General features: G+C 37.4%; 1 protein-coding gene across 4 annotated transcripts in view; it reads right to left on the reverse strand.

Moving 5' to 3' along the window:
• SASS6 (SAS-6 centriolar assembly protein) overlaps nucleotides 1-15,053 on the reverse strand; it is a 49,789-nt gene that overhangs the window by 3,293 nt on the left and 31,443 nt on the right. For all 4 annotated transcript variants that reach the window (XM_010377227.2, XM_010377228.2, XM_030934989.1 and 1 more), the window contains one exon: nucleotides 1,206-1,303. In XM_010377227.2, the coding sequence (XP_010375529.2) occupies nucleotides 1,206-1,303 (98 nt within the window). The remainder of the gene's footprint in view (nucleotides 1-1,205; nucleotides 1,304-15,053) is intronic.

Here is a 15,053-nt window from a genome sequence, read left to right on the forward strand (position 1 = left end):
CTGTGAATAAGTGAATTTTGATCTTTTTAAAAAACGGAGGCTCACAAATACTAACTTTTTAAAATTATTTTTTCTATTTATTTTTTTGAGACAGATTCTTGCTCTATTGCCCAGGATGGAATGCAGTGGCGCAATCGGCTCACTGCAACTTCTTGCCTCCTGGGTTGAAGCGATTCTCATGCCTCAGCCTCCTGAGTAACTGAGATTACAGATGCCCACCACACCCGGCTAATTTTTGTATTTTTAGTAGAGATGGGATTTCACCATGTTGGCCAGGCTGGTCTCGAACTCCTGGCCTCAAGTGATCCACCCACCTTGGCCTCGCAAAGTGTTGAGATTACAGGCGTGAGCCACTGTGACCAGCCACAAACGTTAACTATTTTAACACATCATGATCCAATGAATAAAAGCTGAGAGCTGGGGATGGAACCCTCTTTGAGCTATGTTAGTAATTTGGTTTGTAATGTAGAACTGGGATGGTGATAGCTCATGATAATGAGTATCGGCAGACAGGCCTTAAAGTCATTAAATTTAATAAATAAGTATATTAGTAATAATAAATTACAAACATGAAGCCTACCCAGAGAGAAAAGTTTGTCTGTATGAGTGGTTTGATTTACCCACAAGTCATTGAATCAACAGACTTCACTATGTAAACCCTGTTTAAAAACCAGGGTTGCAAAAAGGCATTAAAGCTTATTTATGTTATCTATAGGAAAATCTCACAAACTTTTTTACTCATTCTCTGCATATTTCTAGCATATTAACTAGCTGGTATTTTAGATTAGATTATACTGAAAGCAATAAGTCAGAAAAATGGAGAGCTTCCAGGGGCAGACGTAGCCATATAAGAAAACAAAAACAGCTGACCATGAAGAATGTTTAAAAATTTCTGTGAATATATCTGAGAATATCTGAAAGACCAGTCTTCAGTTACGTAGGAAAATCTCTTTCAACAAATAAAATTTTACTATCTAAGCATATCCCACATTAAAAAAAAATGAGTAGATTGTTGGAGGAAACAGGAAAAATAGGAGAAATCTCTTTTTTATAGCTAAGAGTGATTCAACTTAAATTCCACTGATCAGTAACTTGCAATGTCTCAGGTAGACAGGTGGGTATCACAGCTCTCAAGCACTGAGAAAAATTCTTTAAGATGGCCTTCAAAATTGCAAACATTAAATTTTATGTCATTAAGTACTTACTTTTCCTTATCAGTTGAGCAAGGCATACTAATAGTTGCTCCTGACTGAACGTCTCCTAGTGATGCATTTGGTTTTGTAAACTGCAAATTAAACTGAACCTGTGAGAAGGAAAAACATCTCATGTAACTGAGTTATATAGAATTAGACAGTTTTGGGCAGAGGAGGGGTTTGAAACAGAGCCTGGCTCTGTTGCTTAGGCAGGAGTAGAGTGGCACAATCATGGCTCACTGCAGTCCCAATCTCCTGGGCTCAAGCGATCCTCCCACCTCAGCCTTCCAAGTAGCTGAGACTACAGGTACATGCCACGAAGTCTGGCTAATTTTTTATTTCTTGTAGAGACGGGGTTTCACTATGTTGCACAGGCGGGTCTCAAACTCCTTGTCTCAGCCTCCCCAAATCATGGGATTACAGGGATGAGCCACCATTCCCGGGGTGAATGAGACAGTTCTATATTGAGATGGGTGGTTAAATTTGTTTTCTGATAAATCTATACATAAAAATGCAGGCTTTGGCTAAGTGTGGTGGCTCATGCCTGTAATTCCAGCACTTTGGGTGGGTCACTTGAGTTCAGGAGTTCGAGACTAGCCTGGGCAACATAGACTCCATCTCTACTAAATAAATAAGCCAGGGGTGATGGCACGCATCTGTGGTCCCAGCTACTCTGGAAGCTGAAATGAGAGGACTGCTTGAGCCCAGGAGGTTGAGGGTGCAGTGAGCCAAGAACATGTCACTGCACTCCAGCCTGGTGACAGAATGAGACCTTGTCTCATAAAAAAAAAAAAAAAAAACCCCAAAACAAACAAAAAAACCAAAACAAACAGTTTTCACCTATATTTTATAACACAAGCACATGCTATTGAAAAGAGTTAATAAAAGGAAGACTAATTCTCTTTTTTCTTTTCTTTTTTTGAGACAGGGTTTCATTCTCTTGCCCAGGCTAATTTTTGTATTTTTCTGTAGAGATGGGATTTCACCATGTTGCCCAGGCTGGTCTTGAACTCCTGGGCTCAAGGGATCCTCCCAGCTCGGCCTCCCAAAATGCTGTGATTACAGGCTCACATAAGCCACCCACCCAGCCGAGAAGCCTACTTCTCTTTATGTAAAAAAGTAAATACCTGTCATACAAGCAAAATGAATAACAAAATGATTCTTTTACCAATTCTTTTCAAACAAGAATATGAACATTGATATATTAAAATAAATGTTAGTATTAAAAGTAACCAAGGATCACAATAACGCATTTACCTCACACATTCTGAAAATTCTTCCCCTTTCAAGACTTTCAAAGCCTATTTATTTAAAGATTCTAAATGAGGGCTTGGAATCTGAATTTTAAAGTCGTCAAAAGTAATCAAGTATCTATGCAAAAATCCAAAATAAAGTAACAGCATATAAGATGTAGTTTATTTAAAGTAATAATGTACTATGGAATTCCTGTTATATCAGAAAGGTATAAATCTATAGGAAATCTATAAATATAAATTAATAGATCAAAGAAAAAATTCATGACTACTCTCATACAAAAAGAAAAGACATAAGAAAGTACACATCAGTTTTTGGTAAAACTCAAAATAGGAATAGATGGATACTAACTTAATATGATAAAATTATAAAGATATATGCTACTTTACTTGGCTATTAAGGTTGAATACCAACAAGATACCAGTTCTCCCTACATAAATCTACCCTTAACAGCATTACATACAAATAGGATATTTTTAATCAAGAAAGTTGATTCTAATATTCTTTATTTTTAAAAAACATGTAATAAGAAGGAGGCAAATTAAGAAGATACCAGTACTAATACTAATATAACTTCTAGCCACCAATCATAAACAATTAGGAAACTGAGCAAAATAAATGAAGAGAATGTTCTCAGACACAAGACCACAGACAATGCAGGCCTGTGATCTCCAAGATGTGATCCCTACAACTGATTCAAACTTTCTAACTGGCAACCCCTTCTTGACAGCAGATGCAGAGGGAGAACATAATTGCTAAATTGAGGAGATTAAGTTAGAGTTTAGGGAGATTGGACCGCTGGAGGCTGTAGGGCTGAATTCTGATGATAAGGGAGCTATACAAAGAACAATCTCCAGCTACCTGCCTGTCAATGTCCTTGAGTCTTTACTGTTCTAGGCGTATGCATAGGGTAAAACTCATCAAGGCTGGATAAATAAAGGAGCATTTTTTTGTGTGTGTGAGATGGAGTCTCGCTCTGTAGCCAGGGTGGAGTACAGTGGTGCAATCTCGGCTCACTGCAACCTCGGCCTCCCAGGTTCAAGAGATTCTCCTGCCTCAGCCTCCTGAGTAGCTGGTGGGACTACAGGCGTGCACCACCATGCCCAGCTAATTTTTGTATTTTTAGTAGAGATGGGGTTTCGCCATGTTGTCAGTATGGTCTCGATCTCTTGACCTTGTGATCTGCTCGCCTCAGTCTCCCAAAGTGCTGGGATTACAGGCTTCAGCCACTGCATCCATCACTAAAGGAGCATTTTAAGCTTTGAAATATGGCTGAACTAACCCTCAAGTAGAAGTTACTTTAGATGCACGCTATTAATGCTAAAGAATAAAAACAAAAATGCTCAAAGGAATCAAAGTGAGCCACAAGTAACTTAAATGCCTGCCACTCTTGAGCAGGCACAGTGGCTCATACCTGAAATTGTAGTGCTTTGGGAGGCCAAAGTGGGAGGATCACTTTAGGCCGGGAGTTCAAGACCAGCCTCAGCAACATAATGAGACTCCACCACTACAAAAATTTTTAAAAATTAAGTAGGTATGGGAGTGCACACCTGTAGTCCCAGATATATGGGAGGCTGAGTTAGGAGGATCACTTAAGCCCTGGAGTTTGGTTTTACAGTGAGTTATGATCACATCACTGCACTCCATACTGGGCAACCCTGTCTCAAAAAAAAAAAAAAAAAAAAAAAAAAAAAAAAAAAAAAAAAAAAAAAAAAAGCCTGCCATGCTTTAAAGAAATGTAAAATCCAGACAATCAACAATGTAACACTCACAATGTTCCACTTATCAAAAAGTACAAAGATCACAATAAGATGTCATACTCAGAAGAAAAATTAGCCAACAGAAACAGATTCAGAAATGGCAGAAATTATAGACCAGGGACACAAATGTAATTGTATAAGAACTTAATGGAAATAAAAAGTATGAGAAAATTGAAGATATAAAAAAGAGTGCAATGAAAATTCTAGACACAAAATAGTCAATATATAAAATGAAAATTTCTCACTGGATAGATTAACAGCAAATTATACACTGCAGAAGAAAAGACTAATAAACTTTAAGACACAGCATCAGAATCTACATAAAATGAAACATATAATGAAATAAACTAAGTCTCCCTGGGACAATATCATGTAATCAACCATGTATAACTGGAGTACCAAGGAGGAACACCAAAAAAGAGAACAAAACAGAAAAAGAAATGTGAATAATGACTAGAATTTCCTAAACTGATTAAAAACTACAAACCCACCAATTTAAGAACTTCACAAAAACCCGTCAGACATGACATACAAACTCCACACCAAAGCATAATTAACTTGTTGAAAATTAAAGATAAAGAGAATATTTAAAAGCACCCAGAGAAAAAGGTCACTTCATATAAAGGAAACATTATAAACAAGACTACTGACATCTTGTCAGAAAGTATTCAATCCAGGCAACAATGGAATAACATCTTCAAAATACAGACAGGAAAAAAACTTGTCAATCTAAAGTTCTATATTCAGAGAAAATGAAGTCAAAATAACAACATTATGAGACAAAAGAAGAATTAATTCCCCACAGACCTGCATTGTAAGAAGCCTTAAAAACCTGTACTATAAGAGATCTTAGTTATTGAGGAGAAAGGAAAATGCCAGATGAAAATTTAGATCTACATAAAGGAAAAAAGAGTGTAAATAGTAATGTATGGGTTAACCAAGGAGACTTTTCCTCATTGTTTAATGTCTTTTAAATATACTTGATGGTTTAAAGAAAAAAAAAGTAGAGCTTATAACAAAGATAGAAGTAAAATTTTAACAACAGTTGCAAAAAGATAGGAAGAAATGGGAGTATATTATTGTAACGGTCTTATTTTACATGGGAAGTAGTAAAATATTTGAAGGTAGATGATGAAATTGTATATTGTAAACCAGAGTAAACACAAAGAAAATAAAAGAAAGCCAAGAGTAAATATAAAATGAAAAATGAAATAAAATGCACAAAACTAACTGGAAAGAAGGCAGGAAAAAAGCAGAAAAGGGAGACAAGAAACAGGACATATAGAAAACAAATCATAATATGGAAAAACTTATAATATGCATTATATTTTAAATTGTTTAAGAATGTCAGAATGGATAAAAATGAGTCAATTACAAATATCTAAAAGAAATCACATTTAAAGACACAGACTGGAAAACAAAAAAAAATAGAAAATGATACTTCATGTAAATACTAGGCATAAGAGAGCCAGAATACAATATTAATATCAAGGTAGATTCATTTTCTGCTGAGATATGAAAAAAGAAACTCCCAAGGATCAAAGAGCAAGGAAAATCCCTTTCTTTTCATTTTTCCCTATGTTCTTTCCTGCTCCAATCCCCAGTCTACTATACGGAAGCAGAAGTGCCAGAGTGAAAACAGTGGCAAGGTGGTAACTAAAACTTTGAAGGAGGGGAATCATTATTTTCCTACCAAAGGCACTGTGGTCTCATTAACAGGGGAAATATCCTCACTACTTTTCTCCTCTCTTTGTCCTCTTGCTGCTTGATAACAGATGCAGATACAATTACAGGAACTGTAATTGCATAGCACGGAAGGGGAACCAAGGTCTGTATTTTCTAGCCAGAAAACCAGGAAGGGGGACCCTAAGGACACGGAAAATTCTGAGGAAATCATAGAGAGAAAACTCAAGGGAGAAATCCTATAAGGTGGTATATAAACTCTTAGGCTCACTTATGAGCTGTACAAATCTGACCCTAATCAGCATACCAAAGGCTTTGGGAACTGACTATGGGGTAAACTACTGCCAAGGTCACAGAATAGCACATTTGAGACAGATCCAAACAGCATGACACGACAAAGTCTTTAAAACTTGAACTGACAGCCAGGCATGGTGGCTCACACATGTAATCCTAGCATTTTGGGAGGCTGAGGTGGGCGGATCACATGAGGCCAGGAGTTTGAGACCAGCCTGACCAACATGGTGAAACCCCATCTCTACTAAAAATACAAAAATTAGCTGGGCCTGCTGGTGCACATCTGTAATCCCAGCTACTCGGAAGGCTGAGGCACAAGAATTGCTTGAACCCAGAATTGCAGTGAGCCGAGATTGCGCCACTATCCTCCAGCCTGGGCGACAGAGTGAAACTCTGTCTTTAAAAAAAAATTGAACTGAAGAATCACAACCTAAAGAAGGCTAATCAGAACTTGAACCTAACAAGACTGTTTGCTTAAAAAAAATTAAAAAAAAATTAAAAAATCACATTCTTCTTAGGATTTAAATAAGATCTAGGATCTCATAATATTTTAATGTCCAGGATACAATCCAAAATCACTCAACTAGGGAAATGTAAGCAACTCATAAGGGAAAAGATAAACCATGAAGTGAACCCCAAGATGACACAATTACTGGAATTATCAGGAAACCACTTCAAATCACCCATTATAACCGTGCTCTAATAACACTGCTCAAATGTTCAAATGAATGTAAAAAAGTCTCAGCAAGAAAAAAAGAGAAAAGAAAAGAAAATGAAATGGAAATCTTAGAACAGAAATAATCGCTGAGTGGGCTTGATAGTAGAACGGACAGAGAAAAGAGTAAACTTGAAGGCGGATCAACAGAAATAATCAAATCTGAAAAACAGAAAAAATAAGAATGGAAGAACAGAAAGTTGTGGACCTTTAGGAAAATAAAGATTTACATTCATGTCTTTTGAGTCCTAAAAGAAAGAGTGTTCTGCAGAAAAAAATATTTGACTACATGGGAGGCTGAGGTGGGAGGACTGCTTGATCCTGGGAGGTCAAGGCTGCCATGAGTTCTGTTCATGCCACTGCACTCCAGTCTGAGCTACAAAGCAAGACCCTGTCTCAAAAAAAAAAAAAAAAAAAAAAAAAAAAAAAAAAAAAATTGAAGAAATAATGGCTGAATACGTCAAAAATTTGGGAAAAGATTTACCAAGCTTAGTAAACCCCCAAAAGGATAAAGTCAAATGAGTTCGAAATCCATGCCCAGACACATCATTGTTAAACTGTGAAAAACTAAAAAAATAAATAAATCTTAAAAGCAGGCAGAGAAAATGATGCACTAGTTACAGGAGAACGATTCAAATTTACTGCTAATTTCTCATTGGAAATCATGGAATCCTAAAAGAAGCAGAACAACAGTTTTAAAGTGCTTAAGGAAAAGGATTATGAATACAGAATGTTATATCCAGAGAAAATATCATTCAGGAAAGAAGGTAAAAGAAAGGCATTCCCAGGGGAAGAAAAAGAATTGACAGAAGACTTCCTCTAAAAGAAATGCTAATGAATGTTCTATCATTCAGGGAAATTATACTGTAGAAGAACTCAGAATACCAGGAATGAAGGAAAAGAATAACAAGAACAACAGAAATGGTAAACACTGGGTAATATAATGAACTAGTCTTCTCTACTCCAGAGTTTGTTTGCTTTTTTTTTTATTATTATTATTATACTTAAGTTCTAGGGTACATGTGCACAACGTGCAGGTTTGTTACATATGTATACATGTGCCACGTTGGTGAGCTGCACCCATTAACTCATCATTTACATTAGGTATATCTCCTAATGCTATCCCTCCCCCTCCCCCCTCCCCACAATAGGCCCTGGTGTGTGATGTTCCCCTTCCTGTGTCCAAGTGATCTCATTGTTCAATTCCCACCTATGAGTGAGAACATGCGGTGTTTGGTTTTCTGTTCTTGGAGATAGTTTGCTGAGAATGATGGTTTCCAGCGGCATCCATGTCCCTACAAAGGAGATGAACTCATCCTTTTTTATGGTTGCATAGTATTCCATGGTGTATATGTGCCACATTTTCTTAATCCAGTCTGTCACTGATGGACATTTGGGTTGATTCCAAGTCTTTGCTATTGTGTATAGTGCTGCAATAAACATACGTGTGCATGTGTCTTTATAGCAGCGTGATTTATAATCCTTTGGGTATATACCCAGTAATGGGGAGGCTGGGTCAAATGGTATTTCTAGTTCTAGATCCTTGAGGAATCACCACACTGTTTTCCACAATGGTTGAGACGGAGTCTCGCTCTGTCACCCAGACTACAGTGCAGAGTCACAATCTCGTCTCACTGCAACCTCCGCCTCCCGGGTTCAAGTGATTCGCCTGCCTTACTACAGGCGCCCACCACCACGCCCAGCAAATTTTTTGTGTAGAGACGGAGTTTCACTGTGTTAACCAAGGTGGTCTCAATCTCCTGATCTCGTGATCCGCCTGCCTCAGCCTCCCAAAGTGCTGGGATTATAGGCGTAAGGGACCACACCCAGCCCACTCCAGAGTTTTAAATATGTATAATGGATGATAGCAAAAATTTTAGATTGTCTGATAATATTTCCAATGTATGCAGATACAATACATATGAAATATGAAAACATAAGGGGAGAAAAGGCAAAGGGACTATATGGTGGCAAGGTATGTATATTCTACTTCAAGTGGTAAGATATTAATTCTACACACTATGAAAAGTATGTATATTATAAATGCCTGGAGCAACCACTAAAATAAAAATCATACAAAGAGATATATTTAAAGAACACTATCCCAACAAAAACAGAATACTACTCTTTTTTATTTTTTATTTTTATTTTTTGGTGAGACCTCTCACTCTGTTGCCCAGGACAGAGCAGAGTGGTGCAAACACAGCTCAGTGACACCTTCACCTCCTGGGCTCAGGTGATCCTCCCACCTCCGCCTCCCCAATAGCTGGGACCACAGGTGTATGTGACCACATCTGGCCAAAATATTATTTTCTAATTTCCCTCAAATCTTCCATATATCTTTCTGTTATAGATTTCTAGTTTAATTCCAGACTGGTTTAGAACTAAGGACATAGTCTATCTTGGTTTGTGTTCCATGTGTACTTGAAAAGAATAGGGCTGGGTGTGGTGGCTCATGCCTGTAATCCCCACACTCTGGGAGGCCAAGGGAGGCAGATCTCTTGAGCCCAGGAGTTTGAGATCAGCATGGGAAACATGGCAAAACCCTGTCTCTCCAAAAAAATACAAAAATTAGCCAGGTGTGGCGGTGTGCACCTGTAGTCCCAACTACTCAGGAGGCTGAGGTGGGAGAATCACACAAGCCCAGGAGGTTGAGGCTGTAGGGAGCTGCGATCATGCTATCGCATCCCAGTCTGGGGGACACAGTGAGACCCTGTCTCAAAAAAAAAAAAAGAAAAGAAAAAGAAAAAAAATATTTTGAACTTAATGAAAATGAAAATACACATACCAAAATTTGTGAAATGCAGTTAAAACAAGACTGAACAACATGTATAGCATTAAATGTTTAGATTAACATAAAACTCTTAGAATATAATCTTCTACCTTAAGAAAGTGAGAAAAGGAGCCAAACAAACTCAAGGCAGTTAGAAGGAAAAAAATACTAAAGTGGAGAAATCAGTAAATTGAAAAACCAATGAAACCATAAGTCAGTTCCCTGAAAAGATACATGAAACTGGTAACCTCTTACCAAACTGATTTTTCAAAGAGACAAGGCAAAAATCACCATTATAAGTAATGAAAGAGAGGATGTTACAACAGTCTATAGACATTAAAAAGATAATAATGGAATACTACAAACAACTCTTCACACATAGCTTAAAATTTAGATTAAATGATTTAATCCTGTGAAAGTCACAAACTATCGAAATTGGCCCAAGAAGAAATAAATAACCCAAATATTCTATAGCTATTGAAAAAAATTAATTCACAGCTGAAAAAAACCTCCGGCAAAAAAATTTCCAGACCCAGATGATTTCACTGGAAAATTCTACCAAACATTTAAAGAAAATATAAAGCAACTCTATACAATATATACCAGAAAATAAAAAAGAAAAGATGTTTTCCTGCTCATTTTGAGGCCAGTATTGTCCTGATTTAAATTTTTTAAAGACAGTACATGAAAAGTAAACTACAGGCCAAGAGTAAACTACAGGCCAATATCCTTTATGAACATGGACACAAAATCAAACTATCAGAAAATTAACTCCAAGCTGGGTGTGGGGGCTCATGCCTGTAATCCCAGCACTTTGGGAGGCCAAGGTGGGCAGATCACTCACCTCTGACCTTGAGATCAGAAGTTCAAGATCAGCCTGGCCAACATGGCGAAACCCTGTCTCTATTAAAAATACAAAAATTAGCTGGTGCAGTGCCAGCCGCCTGTAGTCACAGCTACTCGGGAGGCTGAGGCAAGAGAACTGCTGGAACCCAGGAGGCAGAGGTTGCAGGGAGCCGAGATCATGCCACTGCCCTACAGCCAGGGCAACAGAGACTGACTCTATCTCCAAAAAAAAAAAAAAGAAAAAAAAAAAACAGAAAAAGAAAAAGAAAAAGAATATTACCTCCAGCAATATATAAAAAGAATACACCATGACCAGGTGAAGTTTATCCCAAGAATGAAAGGCTAATATAATCTTAAACAATCAATACAATCTGTTAACTGATAAAAGATAAGCCACATAACCATATCAATTGAAAAAGCATTTGACAAAATTTAACACCCATTCCTGATAAAAGCTCTTAGCAAATTAGGAATAGAATAAAACTCCCTTATTCTGAAAAATGGCCATCTAGCAAAAACCTACAGCTAATATGCTTATGATGAAAGACTGAATGCTCTGCCCTGAAGCTCAGGAACAAGGCCAGAATGTCTGCTCTTACATTTATTTAAACTGCACTATAGGCTGGGCGCAGTGGCCTACACCTGTAATCCCAGCACTTTTTTGGAGGCCGTGGCAGGTAGATCACTTGAGTTCAGGAGCTCAAGACCAGCCTGGGCAACATGGCAAAACCCTGTCTCTAACAAAATTACAAAAAATTAGCTGGGCATGGTGGCATGCGCCTGTGGTCCCAGCCACTAAGGAGGCTGAGGTAGGATGATCACCTCAGCCTGGGAGGCAGAAGTTGAAGTGAGCCAAGAGTGCGACACTGCACTCCAGGCTAAGTGACACTAAGACTCTGTCGCAAAAAAAAATAAGTAAAAATAAATTGTACTATCAGTTCCAACCATTACAATAAGGCAAGAAAAATAAATAAAAAGCAACCACATTGGAAAGGAAGAAGTAAAACTGTCATTATTTTCAGATAACATAACTGTCTACGTGGAAAATCCAACAGAATTTACCAAAAACCACTAATGAATGTAATAAATGAGTTTAGCAAGGTTTCAAGATACAAGATCAACATACGAAAATGACATACATTTATACACATCAATATTCTGAAAAATAATAATTATACCCATAATAGCATCTAGAAGAATAAAACACATAAGAATAAATTCAACAGAAGAAATTCAAGACTTATACACTGAAAACTGCAAAACATTACTGAGAGAAAGTAAAGATCTAAATAAATGGAAAGACTCTTAATATTCAGGGATTGGAAGATAAAATACTGTCAAAACAGCATTTCTTTGAAAACTGACCTATAAATTCCTTGTACACCTATCAAAATCCAAACAAACCATTTTGCAGAAATTGACAAGGTGACCAAACATTTTTGTGAAAATGAAAAAGATCTAAAACAATTTTGAAAAGGAAGAATAGAGTCTGTAGATTTTCAACACTTTTAATATAAAGTCATAGTAATTAAGATGCTGTGATATTGGCACAGGATAGGTATAAAGATCAACAAAACAGAATTGAGAATCCTGAAATAAATCCTTACACGGTCAATTGATTTTTTTTTTTTTTTTTTTTTTGAGGCGGAGTCTCGCTCTGTCGCCCGGACTGGAGTGCAGTGGCTGGATCTCAGCCCCAGGTTTACGCCATTCTCCTGCCTCAGCCTCCCGAGTAGCTGGGACTACAGGCGCCCGCCACCTCGCTCGGCTAGTTTTTGTATTTTTTTTAGTAGAGACGGGGTTTCACCGTGTTAGCCAGGATGGTCTCGATCTCCTGACCTCGTGATCCGCCCATCTCGGCCTCCCAAAGTGCTGGGATTACAGGCTTGAGCCACCGCGCCCGGCCGGTCAATTGATTTTTAACAAAGGTGCTTAGACAATTCAACAGAGAAAAAGACTTTTCATAAATGGTACTAAGAACTGTATATCCACAGCGGGGAGGAAAAATGAACTTAGACCCTTACTTCAAGCCATGCACACAAATTATTTCAAAATGGATCACAGATCTAAATGTAACAGCTAAAACTATAAAACTTGTAGAAAAAAACAAAGGAGATAATGTTTTCAACCTGTGGTTGGACAGAGTTCTTATATACAACTCCAAAAGCAAGATCCACAAAAGAAAAAAGTTTGATAAATTGCACTCCATCAAATATTAAAAACTTTTGTGTTTCAAAAGACACATTAAGAAAATGAAAAGGGAAACCACTGGGAAAAAATATTTGCTAATCATATATATACTTGATAAAGGACTTGTATTCAGAATATACAAAGAACTCTTACAATTCAATAAAAAGACAAACTTGTTTAGCAATGGTCAAAAGATTCAAATAGAAATATCACCAAAGTAAATATATTGATGTTAAGTAAGCACATGAATAGAGATACTCAACTTCATTAGGTTTTAGGAAAATGCAAACTAAAATCACAATGAGGGGCCAGGTGCGGTGGCTGATGCCTGTAATCCTAGCACTTTGGGAGGCCGAGGTGGGGGATCACTTGAGGTCAGGAGTTCAAAACCAGCCTGGTCAACATGGTGAAACCCTATCTCTACTAAAAAATACAAAAATTAGCTGGACGCGGTGTTGTGCACCTGTAACCCCAGCTACTAGGGAGGCTGAGGCACAAGAATCACTTGAACCCTGAAAGTGGAGTTTACAGTGAGCTGAGATTGCACCACTGCACTCCAGCCTGGGCAACAGTGCAAGACTCTGTCTCAATAAAAAAATAAAATAAATAAATAAAATCACAATGAGGTACTTCTATGCATGTATTAGAATGGCTAAAATTAAACAACTGACTATACCAACTGTTGGAAGGATGTAGAACAACCTGAACTCTCAGACTGCTGGTGGTAAATGGTAAAACCACTTTGGAAACATTTGGTAGTTTCTTAAAAATCAAACATATGCCACCAGTCATTCCATTCCTAGGTACTCAAACACAATAAATACAAAGACTTGCACACATATGTTTACAGCAGCTTAATCTGTAATATCCAAAAACTTAAAACAACTCAAATGTCCATCAACTGATGAATGAACAAATTGTGGCCTATCAATGCAATGAAGTACTACTGAGCAATTAAAAGAAAAGAACTACTGATACACATTACAGCCTGGATGAACATCAAACACGGTATACTGAGTGAAAAGGAAAGACATGGCCAGGCACAGTGGCTCACGCCTACAATTCCAGCACTTTGGGAGGCTGAGGTAGGCAGATAACTTGAGCCCAGGAATTCGAAACCAGCCCGAGCAACATGGCGAAACTCCATCTCTACAAAAAATGCAAAAAAAGGTACTTGGGCATGGTAGCACACACCTGTAGTCCCAGCTACTCAGGAGGCTAAGATAGGAGGATCACCTGAGCCCAGGGAGGTCGAGGCTGCAATGAACCATGACTGTGCCACTGCACTCCATCCTGGATGACAGAATGAGATCTTATCTCAGAAAAAAAAAAAAAGAAAAGAAAAAAAAAAAAAAAAAAAAAAAAAACTACATGTTGTATGATTCTACTCATATGAAATACAGAAAATCTAATTTTATAGTGACAGCTGATCAGTAGTTGCCTAGGGCTAGGAGGAGGAGTAGGGATAAAATGCAAACAGGCAGTAGGGTACTTTTAGGATAATATAAATGTTCTACTATTGAACTGTGGTATAGTTTCACAACTCTATAAGCTGACTAAAATTACTGAACTAATCTTCAAGTGGAAGGATTTCATGGTATGTAAATTCTACCTTAATAACCTTTAAATTTTTAAAAAGGAAGTATAATGAAGAATAAAAACAAACCAAAAATAACAAAACAGCACATTAAAAACAACGGCAAACTGTGTCCAGAATATGTAAAGAACACTTATAAAACCATTTTATAAATGTTAAACCTCCCAAACAAAACAACGGATAAAAGAAAGAGCCAGGCACAAGGATGCATGCCTGTAGTCCCAGCTACTCAGGAGGCTGAGCCAGGAGGATCAGGTGAGCCCAGGAGTTCGAAGCCAGCCTGGGCAACACAGGGAGACTTCCATGACTAAAACAAACAAATGAAAAACAAAAAATGAATAAACAGGAGTTTTACAGAATAGGAAACATAACCTATAAATATATAAAAAGATGTTTCTCACTTTAACCAAGAAAATGTTAATTAACATCACAATAAGATACTATTTTAGTCACCAGATATGCAAAAATGCCTTTGACACAGTTACTTCTAACAATGTATCCTATAAATCTATTCGTACCAGGCCACCAAGATGTATGTACAAATATATTTTCTGGAGCACTGCATGAGCATCTGGATTGAAAAAAACCTAATCATCCATAAACAGAGTATTAGTTAATTATAGTACATCCATATACTGGAATACTATGAAGTCATTAAAAAGAAATAAAAACTTACATTCTGATATACTGCAGCTACCTATTCCATAATGCCATAAATGAAAAAAGCAAGGCACAAAACAATTGGCAA

This window comes from Rhinopithecus roxellana, chromosome 8 (genome assembly GCF_007565055.1).
Source record: "Rhinopithecus roxellana isolate Shanxi Qingling chromosome 8, ASM756505v1, whole genome shotgun sequence".
Taxonomy (NCBI): Eukaryota; Metazoa; Chordata; class Mammalia; order Primates; family Cercopithecidae; genus Rhinopithecus; species Rhinopithecus roxellana.